Source organism: Etheostoma cragini, chromosome 9, assembly GCF_013103735.1.
Source record: "Etheostoma cragini isolate CJK2018 chromosome 9, CSU_Ecrag_1.0, whole genome shotgun sequence".
In the NCBI taxonomy this organism is placed as follows: Eukaryota; Metazoa; Chordata; class Actinopteri; order Perciformes; family Percidae; genus Etheostoma; species Etheostoma cragini.
In genome coordinates, this window is record NC_048415.1 from 6,889,103 (window position 1) to 6,910,976 (window position 21,874).

At 40.7% G+C, this 21,874-nt stretch overlaps 1 protein-coding gene across 1 annotated transcript in view; it reads left to right on the forward strand.

Annotated features, from left to right (window-relative positions):
- The window catches only part of cachd1 (cache domain containing 1), an 81,635-nt gene that overhangs the window by 25,023 nt on the left and 34,738 nt on the right, over window positions 1-21,874 (forward strand). Inside the window, exons 2-4 of the mRNA XM_034882184.1 lie at window positions 5,200-5,262; window positions 12,153-12,301; window positions 19,104-19,210. Coding sequence (XP_034738075.1) covers window positions 5,200-5,262; window positions 12,153-12,301; window positions 19,104-19,210 — 319 coding nt within the window. The remainder of the gene's footprint in view (window positions 1-5,199; window positions 5,263-12,152; window positions 12,302-19,103; window positions 19,211-21,874) is intronic.

The following is a 21,874-nucleotide window of genomic DNA, read 5'->3' on the forward strand; positions in this document are numbered from 1 at the left end:
TGTGTGTGTGTGTGTGTGTGTGTGTGTGTGTGTGTGTGTGTGTGTGTGTGTGTGTGAATTCCAAATTAGTGTGGCTTACGGCTCCACTCTGGCCTTTGAAGATGGGGGGAATTGCTAAGAGGTGTGTTCTCATTTCAGCCCAGTTGGCCTTCTCGTTCCTGTTTTCTTTCCTTCTTTTCTTTCCATACTCACTCTTGCTTTTTCCTCTCCACAGTTTGCTTCATTTTTCTCTTCTCTTTCACCCTGTATCACTGTGCCTGTTTCCATGTGTGTTTTAAAACCACACACAAATGACTCTCAAAGTCTCTTCTTCTTTGGGCTGGTATTTCCGGTCATCTCTCTGGATTTTATGTCTCTGCCTTGCACAGAACAGAAGAGTCGCTTTAAAAGAGGAGAGTCTCTTGGGGTAGTTTATAGCATCCCCAAGAGAGCCTGACAGAAGAGCTAAAGAGGCAGGCACAGTCAAATGAATGCCATATTCATGGAGAGTTCCCATAGTTTAAGGTTTAAGGTTGCTCCCCGATCCCACAATCACCCTGCGCAAAGAGGATTGGGGGGTAGTGCAATCTAGCAGCATGTACTAAAGCAGGATTGCAGTAGTTTTCTTGTTATGTGTAATCTGCTCAATCTTAATCTCCTATGTTCCTATAAGTGAGAAGGGAACAGGTCAAGTTAAATGTCTGAATAAAGCAGGGTAAGAGTTTACATGATACGTTAATTCTTCTAACACACGCAACACAATAAGACTGCAACAAATAGCAACCCCTTTGTCATTAGAACAAATATACTACAACACAGGTTGTTATTCATCTCTGTAACTCGCAGTTTGAGTTTCCACTGAGGTTTAGTCATTCATGTGAACCACTCGTCCGTGGTTAGGATTAACCTTAAGGTGGAAGGATTTAAAACTGGCTTAATGACACAATGGCCGGTGCTGATCAATGGACAGGAGTTTGGATGTATTTCTTGTGAGATTAGTGTTGAGAAAACTGCCTGTTTGGACCCAGTTAAATGTTTTATTTTAAAGGGGCCCTGCTGAGTTTTCTTGTAAACAAACACAAGTTATGTATACATTCAGTGTCACCAAAACGCATTGTGTGTATCCTTGAGGTCTAACAAACATGTGGACTGCATTTCCTTCCTCATAAAACATTTACCAAAGCTGATTTTATTTATTTTCAATCCAGCATTGTTTACTGGCTTGCAGTCTTCTTTCTCCCTGCCTTTGTCGACCCATAACAGCCCGTTACCGCCACCTGTGGATTACTACGTTTACATGCAAATCATTTTCCATTTTTTTGCCCTTATTTCAAAACGGACAATGTTTTGACTAAGCTGTTCACATGGCTAATGACAGTGAATATTCCACTGATTCTCCCGTTTACATGTAGCCCTGAAAAATACAACTATTTTAAAGTTTACCAGCGGCCCTGCAAACTGATAGCTGGTTGGTTTGTGAACAGAAACCATAGCAACGCCCAGAGCTGACCAAAAGCCGTAAACCGGCACAAGGCCGTAAACTGGGCTTAAACTGCGATTAAAAACCCTGATTGAGACGCGTATTCCGTAGGTGCTGTATAAATGTCCAAAAAATGCCTCTTAAAGACGAATAATATTGGAATAAATCTTTATCAGCAAATGCTATATTTGGAATAAGGCCTTTTTTCAAATAATCAAGCGGAATGTGCTGTTAAAATGACCTGGATCAAATTCGTAATATTGTTATTTTCAGAATAATAGCGGAATATTGGTGTGCATGTAAACATACTCAGTGTTGGACATCCACTGGATAATTCAAGTGTTGATTCTCCTCATCTTCTTGTGTCTATCATATGTATTTTTTCTATACTACCCACACCTGGGGACAGTAAGGTGTATAGGGAAGGCTGAGTACACTACTGACACTGTACAAGTGTGTGTGTGTGTGTGTGTGTGTGTGTGTGTGTGTGTGTGTGTTTGTGTGTGTGCCCCTATACTGGTGTGAATGTTACTGTGTACATTTCAGTGTTTGATTATGGCTCAGGGGAGGCCACAGGCTCACGGTGGCCCAGGCAGCCTCAGGCCTCTCAGGTTTCAGAGCTGAGCATTCCTCCCTGGCTGCTCCATAGCTGTGAAAACCGCAAAGCAACTCCAACAACAAACACTCGAGGCACTGGGGGAAAGACAGCTAACCTGTGGCTAATCAACAACAGGAGTTTTCTCTCTCCTCAGGATTGGTTCCTAATTTTTCAGAATTGCTGGCTTAATGGAAACTAAGTGTTCCTCCATTCCAGTGCCTATTTCTCCCCCCCACTCTCCTTCTCTTTTGCTAGTGTAGTGTTTTGAGAGCACATGACTCCTGCTTGGAAGTGGCAACTCTGTTTGTATGTCCTTGTTTGTGTTTATTTGGTAGTTCTATATCTTTGGACTTTCTCTTTTTTCCACTAAGATTGGTGTGGAACATTACACCGTCTGGGCTCGGTTTTGCACTTTGTAAATAACTTGGTAGTGAAATATGCAGCTGTGTGTGTAGTGATAACATAATGAAATGGTTTGTATGGCACTTCTCTGTTAGTCTCAGGCCTTTGTAAAATAAAAGGAATATGCTCAAAAACAGTCATGATTGCTGACTCCATTTAGACGAGCGGGATCAAAACTGAGCACTATTAACCCTTTTCTTCTCATCGACTGCAAACTTGTTGTCCTTTTAGGGTCGACAATGAATTTTTCCCACGTTTTTTAATGCTTTTGACACTTTTATTCATAGTCAATAAACTAATTAATCTAAACTAATAGTTAAGATCAGAAACACTAAGATTTAAACCTTTTTTTAATGCTATTAAATTGAGTTGCTATAAATTCAATGAAAGTAATCATTTTACCTGTAAAGATTTTTTTTTTAAATCAATTAATTAATTACGTTTTTATTTTTAAGCCAAGTATATAAGCATTTGAATGGATACAGCTTCTAAAATGTCAAACTTTGCTGCTACTCCTTGTTTTACCTTTTTTTATAACAACTTCAATATCTCTGAGTTTTGTAGTATCCGTGATACCAAAGAGTATACAATTGTGAGTTCTGATGTTTTATAGACCAAAGGATTGATCTATTAATAGAGAAAATAATCATCATATTGAGGGATTAATTGCCCCACTTTCATGATGGTACCATTTAAGTTACATTTCTTTGCAAGAGACGGTGAAAGAAACCTTTTTCAAAGGCATCCCAGTAAAAATCAGGTTCTTCTGATATTTTGAAAGCTGTACTCTCCTGAAGGAACTTCTCCCTTTTTCATTTAACTGTGAAAACCAATAAAACTTTGTGTTGTTATGCTTTGCAGAGATCCGTGTAAAGGTGGAGCTACAGCTTTGCAATAACAGTCTGTAGTGAATCAGCTCCAGTTTAGTTGGATGTGGTCCATTCTGGTAATTGGTGTCCTCTGGAATGTATCTAACAAAAAGTGTGGACAGGCAGAAGGAAATGGTTGCAGTGTGGATCCAGGTAGTTTAAGGCTTTGCTTGCAGTGGGGTGGCTTACAGTGAAACACCTGCCTACCCACTGCCTCAACGCGAACATTAGTTTTACTCATTAGTCATTACTCAATACCAATTAGTTTTAGCTGCCACAGCGCTTGCAAGCGCGTGCGTGTGTGTGTGTGTGTGTGTGTGTGTGTGTGTGTGTGTGACAAAGAGAGAAACTGTTTAGCTGATAGAGACCGGAGACATCTAAGAAAAAAATGTGTGTGTTATTCAGACAGCTCTCTCTCTGAAGCTCTCTTAGTGTGTTAAGGCTGAGCTCACACCAGGACTCATTTTCTCCATGCCTAGTGTAGTGCTCTGCTTCCTATACACATAACAATATAAACCAGGGACTAATAAAATGTTTTAGTCTGGATGTCGAATGGGGAAATTCAACATCACGTTGTGATTCGGCACTCATAAAAACCTTCATTTTGTGTTTTGGCTGACCTCCAGATTCAGACAGATGACTCATTTTGCTAGCAGACCTAGAAACTGATGTAAATGACAGAACGTTACTGTCTGGGTCTATGGGCTGGTTGTTTTGGCAGTTTATCATTCTCTCTGGACCAGTAATAAAAAGGCTCCAGATGCACCTGTCTGAGCAGAGAAAAGCATCAGTACTGATGTCTGCCTCACTCTGGAGCTACAGTCAAGACTATGGAACTACCTGAGTCAGTTTGGTTGTTGAGCATTAATTACCCGTAGTCCCACCATATGTTTTTAGGCACTATCATATTATTACACAACCCACAACACTGGGGACCTGTAAATACATCACGAATCGCAGTGGCAACACTGAAAATAAAACTTTTACTTGATACTTCGATAAATGAATGAATGAAATTAGATTAGATTATACTTTATTCATCACACACTGGGGGAATTCCGTTGTTATAGCAGCAGTTTTACACAGTAAAAGACAAACCAACAAAAAAGCAAACAAACAGGTAAACAACAGATCACAAGATGATGTGTAAAAAGTACTGAATGAATGTTAAGTGGCATTATATAAAAAGTATTGTAAAGTGAGGTGGCCTGAATGCAGGAGTGAATCCATTTTCTAAAAAGGTCTACTACTTCATTAACCCAAACATCAGATACATCAGTGTATGGAATGTTGTTGCAACACAAAGGATTTTAAACAAAAGCTATAAGAAAATACAAGATAAGATCAAATTATGCAGGAAAGAATTGTGCAAAAGATAAGTAAAAAAGATTGAGCATCTGACACATTTAATAAAAATGTCTTTGAACTTTGTGAAATCAATGAATATTGAAACATTTTGGTCTGCCCACAGCTTCATTATAGCTGGCATGCTTAATTAGCGTGAATGGCACGCAGCCCCAAAAAGCCCACGGTTTGACTGAACACTTTGTAAAGGTGATGAAGTGCAGGCAAGGCACCAAACAAAGAGGTGTGAATGCTTAAAGTCTTTGTTAGCCTTGTGATAATAATGCAATAGTTTGTAGATTCCCACAGGGAAAGTACATTTGCATTCGGCCTTGTTTTTGTGGATGTAATCCCAGAGTGTTGATGACAAAAGGAATCTGCTCAGCAACACCTGGAACCAAAAATCTATCTCTATAAAGGAACTCTGCCAATACTCTTCCTCAGGAGATGGTTTTCTGTTATTGGATCCAAATCTTCTGCATTCCTCCTGATCTAACCTCACCTACTCTGCTTCTTTCTCCCTACAGAGGATTTTCAACTCGTTTGTGTATACTGAGAAGACATCAAACGGAGAGACAGAAGTGCAGCAGGTGAGTTAAAAGGCTTTTCTTTTCGTGTGTGTGTGTGTGTGTGTGTGTGTATACATACCTGCATGCTTGATTGGCACCATGGATTGTGTGGACACTGTTTGGGTGTCTTGTGTATGTACACTCGCACATACACTCGCCATCAGAGGAATAAGGGGGTTTATTAAAATTCTGCGGCTGCTGTCTCATTGTCTTTGAAGTTCTCTCTCTGTTTTTTCCACTTGGCTGTGAGCTGTCTGTCTCCCTCCCTCTGCTCACAATATGAGTGCAGAGCAGCAGTAAAACAGAATAAGAAGGAAAATAAGAAGAATAAGCTTGAGGGAGAGAAGGGCATCTTTCTGATGAATTTAAAAGTCAATTTTAGTCCCAGATTGGAAAAAAATAAATTATTAATCCAAAGTCTTTAGAATATGTGGCGTCCAGCATCTAGTCAAACATGAGTGTATGCAGGCATGGCAGATGTCTGTGTCTGTGTGTGTGTGCGTGTGTGTGAGAGTGCTTGCACTCGTGCGTCAAAGAGTGGCGGTAAACACCAGACTGGTAAACAGCCACCAGCAAGAACAGACAGGTGGATGTTTGTTTGCATTTCTCCTGTAACTATGTTTCTGTGTGTTTATCAGAATATCTATCTGTGTGAACGATATAATACCTTTCCCCTTGCAGCTATTTACTATTCCAGAGGCAGCTCCAGATTGGCCTTGAAGCATTGCTGTTTCTATTCAAAAGTTGCGTAGCCTTCTGCTTTGTAACTTGCACAGAAATAGTATTTATATACAGCCCCTAGTATTTTCCACGCAATAGAGTTCATCGTGGTAATCACAACTTGTTTTGCAAATCTCTCTTAGGTCTAAATGCATTTCCATTTAGAGAACCCTCAGCTACAAGACTTCTCAGGTTTTGAATTGATATCACATGGATTAAGTGTAGAGCAGCACTGACTTCGCATCCTTGTTGAAATAGTTTAACAGCTCATAGAGTGGCCATACATTCTAGCTGCAACCCCCCTGACGCAGATGCCAACAAATTCAGATGACAGCTCTGGCATAGTTGGCTTGCGTGTTCTCTCTGGGCAAAGGGGCTGTGTCCATGAGCCAAAGTGAGGCTCAATTAGGAGTGGGTCTGCAGAGGAAGTGAGAGCAGGGAGCGACAGCAAGGAGACGAGTTTCTCCTCTGAAAATGTATTATTTAGAGAGAAACGCAGACATCTGTCCCTTTCTAATGACACAATCGCTCCCTCACTCTCTCTGTCATTGAGTCTGTTCCTGTCTATTCTATCGTTTTACTTTTTGACGTGCTGTCAGTGAATATCATGAATTGAAACTACCTGCTGCTGTTGAATGTTACAATGCTGGTGCCACATTCACATACATGCAATGCTGTGGCTTATCAAGGGGTTTTAACAAAGTAATATCCATGAGGTCTAAGAGTTAAAGTAAAGATTTGAATAAATCATTTTAATCTCATTGAGGCCTTTCCTGGTTATATAAATTAATATATTTTAAAAAAGAATTACTGTTTTACATAGATTATAAAAGTTAAGAGGAAGTTCTCAAACCACGGCTTGGACACCAATACTTTGGAAAAAGTGAATACAAATGTTAAATGGTTTTTATTTTTTAGGAGTACTACACTGGATGTACGTACATTAGGATTGCTATATCTGTTCGGTATACGACTCTATGTTTATGTGTGTGGGAGTGTTACGGCTATCAGTCACAGCCCAGGCAGATGAAATCTTCACAAGGTGACCTTTTAATAAATGGAAGGAAAAGGACAACCAAAAATGGTCACATTCAAGTGAGAAATGAGATTTTGATTATTTCACCATTTCTTTGTCAGGTCTACACTGCTGACACGTTCACCATGTTATCTGTTTACTGCATTTACCCCTTTCTTTGAGGATGTCAGTTATGGGCATAATAAACTAAATGTCTTTCTTTTTGTTGGTATAAAAAGTAAATTTAAACAATCCACAGCATCAGCCTGATATCAAATAAACAGTTAATTCATCATGTTGTAAGACACGTTTTGTGAGTTAATTCCAGAAAATAGCAGTGTCTGGGTCTCATAATGGTAACAATAAGATCATTGTCTTTTTAGAATGCTCCTATGTGGCCCTATCTTGCACCCGGCGCAGAGCTGCCTAAAGCCAGACTCAAAACCAGAAGCAACTGTCTTTGTTATTTTAAGACCGTCCAACGCCCACGTCGTTTAAATACCAAATGCACCCGCGCCCATCTTTGCGCCCATCTTTGCGCCCATGGGCGTGCTGGTCTTACAGGGAGGTGTGTTCAGGTGATTTCTTGGCGTATTGCTGTATTGAGGCAGTATGAGGTGATTGTGCCATTGACCAACAAAACCCTGGTCTAAAGTTAATAGCGCTGCATTTTATGTTTTTTCTTACAGCAAATCTGATTTGTGAGCAAATCTGCCATCATAATAGCAATGCGCCAAGGTACAAACGCACCTGGCATTTAAAGGGAATGGGAGATGATACTTTAGTTTATGGCATGTTATGCCCACAACACACCTATGAATTAATTAATCCTCAAAGTACAACCCTTTAGAACCATGCGCCCGGCCCAAGGACCCTTTTTTCCGCCCTCAAACTAGCAAAAGTGGACTTGAACACGCAGTGTGCTTAGATTGTTAAAATAGGGCCCATGGTGTTATTTCCCCCATTGTAAACTGGCAGCTTTCGATGACAGACTTGTGAGCAGGTGGTTGTTCCCCCATTTTAGCATTGAAAGACATTTCCTTTATCAAATCACGCTAAAAGGTTAACATCACTTCCGGTAGGGCAGACAAAGTAAGCGGTGTGCAAGTTTCACAAAGCTTTCAATGGAAATGTGTGTCCCCTTCTCACCAGGGAAAATACACTAATTCAATAACAAAATGAGTTAATCCAAGGAGAAGCGGGACACGTCTAGTCTCACTGTGCAGTTGCTTAGTTCTGCAGAACTCGACTAGCATCCCTGGTATACTCCCTAGTATCCTCATCCCACAGTAAGTCCTGGTCTTGCCATAAACACCAGTAACCTTAAAACTTCCAGGACAAGACGTTGGGGTGAGCCGCTCCATTCAGTCCAGTTCTGCGGCTGAACCAGCACCACAGGGTGCTGTAAACGCTAAAAGCCGATTGGATGGGTCGGAGAGAGGAGCCTTGTGTTTGTGAGTGTGTGGTTAATCTGCAGAGCACAGGTTGTGCTTCGGTTGCACTGTGGCAGACTGTAACGTAAGCTTTAACTTGCACAGCCCTCAAGTGTCTGGTTTCTCTTAAGTCGCTCTGTTAAAAGACCAGTCTGACTTTCTTTCTCTGTCCCCCCAGCTATGGAAACACACTGGCCCATTTTCCCCCTTTTTTAATACAAAGTCCACTGCAGCTAATTGCCATGCTGCTATGGATGGATAGTACTGTGTGTGGGGGGAGTACCACGTTTGTGTGTTTAACTTTATGCCTGTGTGTGAGAGCGCACATGTTGGTGTGTGTGTGTGTTCCTTGTGGTTGAGCAGAAGTAATTGTGGGCTGCGCCTCAGGCCCCTGTTAAACCAATAATAGGAATAGCGGCCTGATTAGGTGTACAAGCGGTCAGTGGGTCGCGGTACGTTTCCCTGTTCCTGGCTTGAATCGCAGCCCTTTTGCAAGCACTGGTAATTATGGGATGTGAACAAAGGGGCTCCAGTTACTGTGGGAATAAGCCTTTCTCTGTATTCAAAAAGGCTGAGAAGGTAACTTACAATTGCTTTGGAAAGTATTTAGACCACAGCCCTTTTTTTTGCGTTATTGTTGCCACCAATGTGCAAACACCCCTTGATGTGACATTTTTGCAATTAATCTGAAATCTTGATTTAAAAACAAACGCATGTATTCTGACACGTTGTACAACTCTCTGAATTGAGCTCAGGTGCATTCCTTATCCTTCAACAAACCGTGAGGTCTTGGAGTTGATGAGACCCCGCTGGTCAAAATCCGCTGGTCATGATTCTGCCAACTTAGATTATAGAAGGAGTATTTTGGCCCTTTTGATTTACTAGCAAATGCTTGGTGTGTTTTTGTTCAAACTAAATAATTTGGTTTATACCCAAAAAAAACATTTAAACAAGCCATTTTTTTTAACTTAACAAATGGCATCTGGACCAACTGGATGGCCTGCATTCCCATTCAGAGAGCTGGCTTAAAAAGACAGTTAAAGAGAGAACTTTCAAAATGCCGACTTTCTAACCTGCACACTTGTTGGACTTGCACACTTGTTTCAGAAACTGTGTCGGACACCAGCCCCCTTTTCCAGTTGATGCACTGGAAACTTTAAGGTTACATTGAGATGAAAAAGATTAAATATCATAGATAGGTGTTTGACCAAATGTATTGTGAAAAAGACAGAGTAACAAATAAGCTGGATTCACAGAAGTATACTTTCCCTCGTGCCAGGAAGAAACAAAGCCACCCCAACAGAGGTCAACATGAAGTATCGTTAGGAAGGAGCCTAAACACAGTTAATCTAGAAAACATACACGTGAAGACAGGAGTAAAAATAAAAACTAGAACACATAAAAGTTAGAACAACAGCAAATGAACAAATTAAATTTTAATATGTTGTCTTAGCAACCCATAAGCCTCAGAAAGCAGGTATTACGGCTATCTTGGTTAGCCGTAAAGTGGTCACAGATAAACTAAGTGAGCAAATCAACAAACACAAAGCAGCTGTTATGAAATTAGTATCTACAGAGAATGTTACCACCAAAGACATTTGGGGAGTAGGTGAAGGATGACTGGTAATATTTGCTTAGTCACAATTAACAAAACGGTGGAAGTAACGATGTCAGTTAAGATGGAGAAGTCAAATAAATCAGATTTCTGTGGTTATCAATTATTGTACTAAAGCGTATCAAAGCATTACATCCCAACAACCTTGTGCTCACCACATCATTCAAAGCTCTTACATTTTTCACAGATTTTAGAATGGAAGGTTATCTAAAGGTAACTTGCTCTATCTAGTAATTAGTATTTAAGCAGATTGTCAGTAAACTCAGTGGACTAAGCTTTCAAATAGAGTGTATAATTCTTAACAGGTTACATGCATGTGATATTTCAGATTGAGTGGATGGGAGTTCCTCACAGTTCCCCATAACATCCTTTCAAGTCAAAAGAAAGCAAGAACAGGAATCTGTTGAAAAAAGGTGGTGTTGGTGGTGTTGGTGGTGCACTTGTTATTAATATCCCCCAGGAGGCGGCTGCAGAGCTGGTTATTAGTTTTCCCAAAGGAGATGGAAACCCATTTTTAAAAGTGCACTGTGAGATGTGTGCTGAACCGGAACCCAGTCCTCCTGAAGAACAAAAACAAAGTGTAATGTATGCATGTCCAGGGGCCGTCATTAAGGGCCCCAGTAACCACTGGCTGTTTTGCCTTTATTTAAAAACACAATTTTCTCCTTCCTTTTCCTGGATTCCTGGAGAAATGTTTAGTGTATTAAAAGTGTGGTTTGCACATGGCTCTGACAAAAAGAAATGTACATAAATGCACTGCATAAGATAGCATTTACATTCATATAAGAGCCGGAACTTTATAACCCAAAACCTCTTTTATGCACTTGTTTTATGCATGTTCTTTTCCACAAATATTTACGATGCCTCTGCTTTGTAAACTTTCACTTTGTATTGTCCCAACGTTGTCTTATAGGGTGGATTTTCTTATTAAATGATAAAGGGTGTGCTGTGTGTGAATTGTTTTTTATTCTCCAGGATTAGACATCCATCATTCGGCTCTGCTCTTAACAGTGATGGATTTCACTCCTAGTTCAGCCTTATGGGCATCTTTGATTTTGCTTAGCTTTATTTGAGATTATTTGAATTGTTTGTGTATGCATGGATGGTTAAAATTGTGTGTGTGTGTGTCTGTGTTAAGGTGTTGTTAGTTGATGATTGCAGAGTTAAAATTCTGGCTGCAAGAGGACAGAGACGGCACTGTGTGCTTTGAATCAATATACAATTCTAGCGTTACCTTTTCAAAGATCCGTCACCTCATCGTTGCAGAAAGAGGACTACATTTATAGGTTAGTTAGTTATATTTAAAAGTAGGAGGAAGCTTCTTTAAGGACAAAGCAGCGAAAAGATAGAGAGAAGCAGATGCACTGCGAGCAACCAGCAAAGAAAACACAAAACAAAACAAAAGGGAGAAAAGTAGGGGGAGAGAAAAATAGAAACTTAGTAAGTAAGAAGCAAATAAGTTTAGGTGAAGGCAAAAGAGAAAAGGCTGCTCTAGGTCAGTTTCTTTATTCAGCTGTATTTAAAGGGAAACTGTGCAGTTTTCGTAGCCTAATTTATCTTAACTGAACAGCTTCGGAGTCAATGTAATGGTTATTTGACTTTTTTCCGAGTTGAATGGTGGTCGTCTCGCTCCCTCCAGCGCCTTTGAGCTGAAAAACCAGCCTTACAACTCTGGGCCGGCGATCAGCGTCAGGAAGTATAGGAGCCGCCAAACATCTATTTCGAAGCTGTAGGGGGAGCTCTATAGAGAAACCTGCAAGCAAAAAGCGAGAAAAGAGCGAAGAAATGGCCTATAACTGCATAGCGCCCCTTTAAATGCATATAGCCCACTATAATGAGTTAACAGGGGAGAGAAGAGGGGAAATAATCTGATGAATAGAAATGCTTGGGAGTAAAATGTTCTGACCTGCAGTTAAATACACAGATCACATATTTTAACAGAGCCGTGTGTGTGTGCATGCATGCGTTATCTTTTTGCTACTTTAGGCTTTAGTTTGGCAGGTTTTAGGCAGGCTAAGGACTAATATCCCATCTGGTCTTTCAGGTAAAAATGGATTTAAGGAAGTAAGAAATAAGCTGTCTCCACTAATGACTGTCTTGTTGATGTGTCTGTGTTTCTCTTGTGCAGTTGGCCAAAAAGATCCGAGAAAAGTTTAACCGCTACCTGGATGTGGTGAACCGGAACAAACAGGTGGTGGAGGCCTCGTACACCGCTCACCTCACCTCTCCGCTCACTGCGATACAGGACTGCTGCTCCATACCTGCATCTATGATGGAGTAAGTAACTCATATACACACACACACACACACACACACACACGCACATTCTTTCCTCTTTCCTTTTTGTCTCTGTCTCTCTCATAACACTCACACACAGATCTCAGCATGAAGGTCATTCACTGTGTGTAAACTTACCTCCTTCTGTTAGCACCTGCACTTTGCTCTCTATACATTGCTTTATGCTTCACCTACACACACACACACATCCTAATTTAAACATCTTATGATCATCTTTGGATGACATCACATCATTTGCAGCCTTTAGCAGTACTGGCACACTCTGATACTTAGCATTTTTGAACTAGCCTTATTTCACAACCTATTCAGGCAGTTAGTAGTTGTGCCTGTTGTGCGTTCTCTGCAGTGTACCTTGACATTAAAATGTGTACTTGGAGCTAGGAAAGGCAGGGAGATATTGGGTTTTTAAACAGGTAATGGATGTTTTTTGAAAACCTGGAGCTTTAACGGTTGTGTTAGCTGTGTTTACATCAACTGATATTCCGTACATTCTAGATTTTATCTGATTATTTCACAAATTCTAAACCCATCCACTAAATGGCAATGTTATTGATGACAAAGTGACACAAAATTGGATTTTAGTATATTATCTTCATTGTGTTTCTTTTCTTAGTATAGTCATGGGGCTTTGTGGAAAGGCTTCCCACATGACAAAAGTGTATTTTGAAACTGGGTGTGCGACCAAATGTGTCATATTTAAGTCCGCTACTGAGAGAATTAAAAAGTGCCCCAGCCCACAGTGTAGACCCAGCTTTTCAGCCAATCACCAACTCCAGCAGGCGAAAACACAGTTCAAAGCAGAGAGCTGCTTTCAATTCTAATCTACAGAGCAGCAGCTGTCTCTACCCATCATCCCCTCTCTCTCTCTCTCTCTCTCTCTCTCTCTCTCTCTCTCTCTCTCTCTCTCTCTCTCTCTCTCTCTCTCTCTCTCTCTCTCTCTCTCTCTCTCTCCATTTCTGTCTGTCTCTCTCTCCATTTCTGTCTGTCTCTCTCCCCTTATCAGCCGATAAAACCAGTTATTGCTCTCTGAAGTTTTTGTGCCGCAGACTTCACAGGCTGCAAGGTCACCTGTCTTTTCTTCAGTCGTGCAGCGAGGAGACCGCCTGGCTCAGAGCCACTGGCCACCTATAGTCAAACCATGCACAGGACATACTGTACATACATTCAACAGTTGTTCACACGCGGACGTGTTGTATTTATGTCCCGACTCGTGCACGCACCCGTGTCCAAAATAATGAATTTACAGCTCTGAGAGACAGTTTGAGGCAGAAATTGCTGAGAAAATGAGGATGATATGCGTGGTTGGGGTTGGGGGGTGGGCAGACCAAACTAACGCTGAGTCTGACATATCCCAGAACTTCAAAGGATCTTCCGCGGGGGACGAAAAACACACAAGCAAGCCCGCTTTCATTTTTCGATTTATGCAAGTTCGTGAGATGCTTTAAGGAACAGTATGCAGAATAGTTGAGCTCTCTCTTCTGAGCACTCTGTATCAGGAAGCAGCTGAAGAACTGAGCACCTCTTAGGTTAGTTTAGGCTTTGCTATATCCCTTCAATATGTCTAAAACTGACGGGAACTGTAGTTTTTGAATACTAACAAAATCCTTGTTCTTAAAATGGTTAGTAAATGCATACCAATAACTCTGGGAGCATCATCTGCATCTGTGAAACTGTTGGCTGATACGCAACAAGAACTTACAGAAATGACAAATGTATGCTTCACATAATTTAGAAACCGTGTTGCTGCTATTTAGTCTGTGCACCCGAGAGAACTGCAAGTTAATCTGTTTTTTACATGTCTTGGTCACAAATCGTAAGTTAATTTAAGAGATTTTTATCAAAGATGTTTGTGTAGGTTATGTTTTTATGAAAAAGTAATATTGGTTGATATACTGTATGATTATTTGATTATTGTAACTCTCAAAAACAGATATTGGTATAAGCCAATAATCCAGGATCCGTGGGGCTCTAATGATTCATATTAATAAACAGTGTTTGCAAATAGTTCAAGTTCAAGTACTATACAGTGGTGCTGCTCAACCTATGTGCTTAAAGAGAATGGCCGCCTAGTAGTTAATGTCCCGGCCAGGCTGCAATCTCCGTGCTTCACATCTAGCCAGGAAAGGTTGTCCCATCTTGCTTAATTAAAATACAAAAGGAAAAATATAAATATTAAAAAAAAGAAGTCAGAAAGACAAAGTAATTTATTGTTCATGGTTGAAAAGCATCTATGGCAGGATCAGGACAGGAATTCTGCTCTATGTAGTCTACTTCACAGTGTCCTTTATTAGTCTCAGGCATCAGCTGTTTCTAGGGGTCTCAGTCAGGTCAGCCAGTTTGAAGGGGGATCAGGTGGTTCACGGAGTGTTCACGTCTGTTAGCCGTCAAGCTAGCAGGCTATCATTTTTACAGGGAGGCTACCAAGGGCAGTGCTTAGTGCCCAGCGGTATGCTTTAATCACAGCTGGGTCTCAACGACAGACTGTACCTGAAAATAGAGTGTGTGTGTGTGTGTGTGTGTGTGTGTGTGTGTGTGTGTGTCCATGTCGTTTATATTTTTAACATGTAATCTCCAGTTGCTCATTTCAACAGTTCCACTGCTATGTAGTTGTAAAAGTGAGAAGTGTGCTTGGGAGCAGCCCAGATGGAATTTAATGGTCTCATTTCACCAGTAGTTCTAGAGGAGATAAGCTGCAAATGGACTGTGCAAGGAAAATGCTCTTCATATGATCCTGAAGAGTTCTTTTTAAGAGGTAAACAAACAACTGTCTCACCAAAAATATAGAAGAGGGGAAAGTTAACATGACAAGGTCTCTCTGAAGCTGGCCGAAGCTGCCTGCAGGCATCACAGTGGCAAAGTTTGGCGATTTTGAGGTAATAATGGCGCTAGATGAAAAGTTAAGGCCCCAAAGTAACTACAATTTATCCCGAGGGAGACATGAATGTTTTGTTCCAAAATTCACGGTAATCCATCCAACCATTTACCTCATAACTCACTTCATGGTGCCACTTCACGTTAAGTCTTTGCCCATTACTACCTATGTTCCTGTGGCTAATGCAATTTCAAGAAATACTTTTTACAACCCTGCTCCTATCTGTGGCAAATATTGATCTTTCTCATAAACCAGGCCTTCACTTTCCAATAGGCATAATATATGCAACTTCTGTGTTTAGGAAAATTTTGTAATGTTTTGTAATTTTTTTTAAAGTCTTATACATTTAGATATTTTTTTATTTTCTGTTAAAAGATAAATAATTTCAGGAAGCTTTCTCCCACTACAGTATACTTTGGAGACAACTGAGATGTGCATTGTGCAAAAGGGTCTCTAACGCATTTCACAAAATCGACATATGATAATATAATGCATATGATAGGTAATATACAATGTATATATTGCAGGTTTTTCAACTACAAGAATTGAATGACAAAGTCATCAGCCCGGGTCTGGGTAGCTAAAGAGAAAACCAAATGCCTAACATTATATCATCGTATCAAATGAGGGATGATATTGCAGAATTTCCAGTACCCTCACTCATAAATTAAACCTAACGATAAAAGACACCATAGTGCTAATACAGAGCTCCTGTTTCTTAAGAAGAATTCTCACCATCTGTTCTATCGGCAGATTTACAGTCCAGATCAAGAGTATACGTGGCAGCTACTCAAGAGTTCCAGCTTCAGATCAAGCTGATCTTCTGGTTGCTCAGTCAGCACAATGATTATGCCTCTGTTTGCACATCAGAGAAGAAGATGGCAAAATACCAGGCAGGTTGGGAGGGGGCTTGTTTAATCGACCTCAACAGGTGTAAATATGTTTTCTTTCTCTCCACATGCCCTCTTCCTCTTTCCGTCTCTTTTTTGTTCCTCCGTCCTTTCCTTCCATACACTTTCCAGTTATTTATTCATCCTCCCAGTCTCTGTTTTCCCTTCTTGATATACTCCCCTCCTCTTTATCTTACTTCCAATACCTTTTTTATTTCCCTCCTCCCCTCCCTTGTTGATATTCAAGCACAGATTAGGCAGGGAGGAGGTCTTTGGGTCCCCATTAGCTGGCCTGTCTCCAGTACTTGCACACCCGTTGAGACTGTCTAATTCTAAACAATTGCAGTCGTCATATCTTATAACCCGAGTGATTTTGAAAAGTCAATAGAACAAGTAGGAAGTAGGTAGATTAATGGGTGTGTGTAGCTAGGTTTATGGTCGCCATGGTATTCCAGGCGTGAGGTGCACATGCCATACAATATCACCACGTCTGTTGTTTCCTCGTCATGCACCTCTGACTTTTCGTAACTTGGCGGAGGGCTATGCTTTCCGTTTCGACATGGTCGGCTGGGAAGACTGTCCGAGCAGGTTCGCCTGTACAAACATCTGTATGATTCTTTGTGTGAAGACCCCAGGGAGTCAAACAGCCTTAAATATGTGTAAGCGAGAGCAACCACAATCGGAAAAGAATAAATATTTAGCTGGAGAGTGTGAAAAAACATGAGACAGAATGTAGGTGTTTATCATGAATGTACTACTGTTGCCAGTCAGCCTGCTTCCCTTTCCTTTTGCTCTCTTCTTTACCATTTCATGCTTTTTCACAGATTTTTACAACATTTTATTTTGTTTTGTTAACTGAAGCATTGTAAACACATCAGAAAGGCTATTATTGTTGATGTTGGAGCTTGCACAGCAGCAAACCTCTTCAAGGTAATTGTACACACTGGGCTTTTTGAATGCTGTGTGATTAGCTGCTTTCCGACCGGGGACTTTTTGCAGTTCCTAGAACGTAACGTTCCTATAACCCTGTTTTTCTTGTGTTCCCACTGGACCAATTTGGGGATTATTAAGTTCCTCTGACCGCAGTTCCTTGTATATATTTTATCCACATTCTGGATTTAAAGCATAGAAAAAACGTGTTTTACTAAAAATTTAAAGAGCATCAATAGATTGTAGTTTGAATTTGAAGGACACTCACAGGCCCATTACTGCAGCTGTCTATCTGTTGAATTGTTCTCAGGATCATTTCTAATTGCGGCATTGAGAACAACCCATTTTGGGAGGTATGGTAATCAAACAAGCATTCCTACAATGCATTATTCATAAACATGATGAAGGGAAGAATGATTTAAAGCACCATGCATTCAGATTGAAACATCCGTAGATACGAGTTTGGCTTTTTATTCTTTTATATTCTGTAAATCAAATCAAGCTAGTGCTGTTCCTGCTTGTGACGGGCAAGTCCAGCCTGCAAAACAGATGTTTTTGCCCTCATTAAAATGTTTGATCAGAACCCACCCCCCCAGCGCCCCTCTCTCTCTCTCTCTCTCTCTCTCTCTCTCTCTCTCTCTCTCTCTTTCTCGCTCCTCTCTCTCCGTCTCCCCCGCTCTTGCTCTCATATGTGTTTCTGATGTGGAATTCAAAGCAACTGCAAATGTATTTTTTATCTGGCCCATTTGTGCAGAGCGTCCTACCCACTGCTTCTATGCAAAGTGGGTTGATGGAGAATAGTAATGATTTTGGCCTTATGGGACTCCAAATGAGTGAAGTTCAAACGCAGCCTGCACATCACAGCACCTGTCAATCAAACTGGGCCGGAGAGAGGGAGGGAGAAAAGGGGGGAAAGGGAGAGAGAGAGAGAGACTAAGCCAGGTTGGAGTGTGTGTAGTTGAGTGATGGAAGGATCAAAGCACCCAGGCTTGGTGCAGTGCAGAACAGGCAGTGCTCCTCTGCATACCTCCCCCTTTATCAGCTTTTAAATACAGAGATATGAACTCTGGAAGCAGACTCTTTGCCATCAAATCACCCACACAAAATAGTTTTTAAAATAACACTAAATGGGATGTGATATTTGTTTAGATATTTGTAGAAAACCATGTGTTAAACATGTTCTGGACAATACATTCAGATACACACCTGGACTCACATAAATACCTGGACACTTTAACACTTGACTCCTCAACACTGATAATTTATGGTAAATGTCTCTTTATAGCCGAAGGTTCTTATTGTTGTTGTTTTTGTTGTTATTATTATTACTATTTTTATTACTGTTATTATTGTTATCTTTATATTGTCTTCTATCCTTTGTTCTTGCTGAAACTGATGCTGGAATTTTCAATTTCCTTGCGGGAGTCATCCCAAAAGGATTACTAAACAGAAGTCTAAGTCTGCCATCAGAGATGTATCCTCGGTGCTAACAGTCACTTTGTTTAGTACATGAGAGAGAGAGAGAGAGAGAGAGCGGGCGAGCGAGCATATTCGAGAACTAAATGACAGAAACTGATAATGCAAGTCTGAGGTTCTGTGACAGTAGGCAGCCCTTATACAGATGTGTTCAGAAAACTGGGTATAAGCTTTGTTGAAAGAGAAGGAGATTCCAAGTACGGTAGTTTTCCATGGAAAATATTATTTGCCAGCCAATTACTCTTACTTTAATATGAGGTCTGGGCAACAGATGATATAGCCAGCAATACAATTCAGCTAAGATGAAACAAGCAGGGTCTATTAGTTTCAACAGATGTTTCATGTAATTGGATTAACTTCATGGTTTCACAAAATGTCTCTGCTATTGGTGTAAATTGTGTAGATATTTAAAAAAAAAAGAAAGAAAAGAAGTTCAAAGCTAAACATTACCATGAAGTCAGAGGAATTTGCCAACCTGTGAGTTTGGTTTTTATTGGAAATAAAGCTGCGGAGTAGTAAATCTGTTAGTGTTGAGAGAACAGTCAGAGCTGCTCTACCAATAAATCAAACACGCTCTATAAATGTCTGAAATGTTGCCTGTTTGTGTGTTTAGGTTTGATGGAAACTTCAATACCAACGTATCCAAAACCATCTGCTGTGATAGACTTTCCCCCAACGTCAACAGCCGAGCTTTTAACCCTGGACGGGACCTCAACTCAGGTTTGACACACCCACACACCCACACACACACACACACACACACACACACACACACACAAGGGGCAGTAATTTGCACACAAACAAACTGACTTGGTTTAACAACTGAAACCAGGACACACAAAGCTTAAACCATTTAAACTTCAGAATCCTTTTCTTTTTTTTTTTTTTACTATGGACGGCACTGCACACCACATGTTGAATAATTTAACAGACATTGCCATGGCAATCAGTTATAATTAAGAAGTTGTATTATCTTTTCTATTCTTATCTTCTGAAATGTTCAAAGAAGAGGACATTGATCTGATGTGGAAATAATTAGCTGTGTGTGTCTAAAGAGATGTTTTCACAATCTCTCCTGTGTTCCCTCACTCACTCACTTTCTTCTCTTTCCCTCTCTGGCTCTGCTATGTTTTTTTCCTCCCGTTTGATTTTAAAATGATTTTGACAGCCTGAGATCAAATGCACTTTGTTTGACTTTGAACTCTTGTCTGCTGTTGTATTCAGGCAGTGTAGATTGTTAGCATCCTGTTGTTAAGGGCTTTGCCAGTTTATGTCCTCACTTTACCTCAAATGGAAATTGCATCAGTTGTCACAAAAATAAGGCGTATTCATGTCATCATAGTACATACATGTAACCTCAACATTGTGCCGTTAACTCATAGGAGAGAGAGCAATGCACTGCTCCCACTTTACTTTTATTGAGGCTCCAGATTGCATAAGCACATTGCAGAATATTATGTAAAACCCACGTGTCTGCACCACATATGTCTGTCTGCATTTGATTAAGAAGAAAATGGACCAAATTGACTAAAGACCAGGCAAAGGCCAACTTTCCCCTGCTGGTTTTACTGTTCGGATGCCATCCCTTGGTTAGCAGTGTGTTCCCTCTGCTTCCAGGGAATAAATATCAAGCTGTATTACATGAGTAAGGGACACATACAATGTGGGCTGAATTTCCCAGAATATTGAACTCCCGTGTCTTTTAAACTTCCAGTGTCGGTCCAGCACACATTGTAAAATAAAATGACTGCCAGTTCCCTCCAGGAAGTTGGGGTTGTATGATTGCGAGAATGAAAGCAAGTTCTACCAATCCCTGTAAGGAAGATCTTTTCAAATCCCCAAAAAGTTTCTACAAGTATTGTATTTAAACGATTTTGCCAAGAACTGCAATGTTCTGCCTAAAAATAACCACTTTTATAATTGCATTTTACCAGTCACAATTAAATAGAAATACAGCTTCAAACTCCAGCTTTCCTTTTAACCACATATGTTTCCCTATGGCATGTCTTGTCTGGCAACCTGGCAAGTTATCCAACTTAGAGCATTTTCACACTAACAGTTTGGTTGAATTGAACTAGAGTTTGTTTTCCCTGCTGTTTTTGGGCAGGTGAGAACGCTGCAATCAAACTCTGGTGCACCATAAAAGTCTGTAGTCAAACCGCACCAATCATACAAACTCCGCCAGTCTGAGCTAATGTCTCCTGTAGTCAGGTGTGTTTAGCAATCTGTGATGCAGCAGAGCAGCAAACTGTAGCAAACAAGCATCTGCAAAAATTGGAAACAGACAAAGTTTCGGTGACCATAGCAGATGTAGTAACCTCTTGAGAAACAATGTCTGATAATTTTAATGAAATTAGCTGGTTTGACAACTAGACCAGAACACAGGACCTTCTTCCTGTATTTACGTTCTTGCTCCCACCCCCAGACATATCCAACCAATAAGAGGGCTGGACATTCTTGCTTGATTTGTAATGACGTAATTTGGTACGCTTGGATTAGCACTATATTGCAAAGTGTTAAAACGTTTTTTTTTTTTTTTTTACCTGGCTAGCTTACTAACTGCAATAGATTATACAATAATGCAAAAAAATAATTATGGTGGGCTCAATAATCCTATAATAAATCCTGGATGGACTGCTTAAAGACACCCCTATGATTCAAAACACACACACAATTTTTGCAAGTTTCTCAATCTGGCAGTGTGCCAGATCCCCAATTGTGCAATTCAAGATGAAACATCTTCCCTCTCTGACGGAAACTTTTTGGTTCCCCTTTTGTGTGTTTTCCTTTTTCCCCCCCTTTTTCCTTTTTAGATGTGTTGTTGACACTGGATGCAAACTACTTTATTTAAAGCATACTGAACTTTTTATTCCCCATTTAACCCCGGATATTGCGCCTACCCCCCTCTTCCTTCATTTAACAGGAAACTTCCAACATCATTTGTTCTTCCTCTGCAGCCCCACTGTTTTTTCCAGACATCCCAGCCTCCTCCTCTCTGCAAACCATTTATAATGACTGCCATTCATAACACGTCACCATCGGTTGGGTGTTATTTTCCTTGCAAGCCTGTCACGGCGAGTTCAAGTTACCCCTCTCTTCTCCCTGTCCCTCACACTCAGCCCTCCTTGACCCCAATGTTCGCAGCGTATTCATTCTCTCCCATTTGTCTCAGCCCAGTCTAAACAAGCAGCTACGGAGGGGAAGGAGGAGCGGGTGAGAGAGGGAGGGATTATTGAGGGGGAGAGAATGATGAATGAAGTGGATGAAAGGAGGGGCGAGAGCTAATTCAAATGGAGTAATTACATCAAGACTGTATTGTGTTTGTTCCATTTCTCTCCTCTCATCTTCCCTGTTACTTTTATGGGGGGGGGGGGGGGGGGGGGG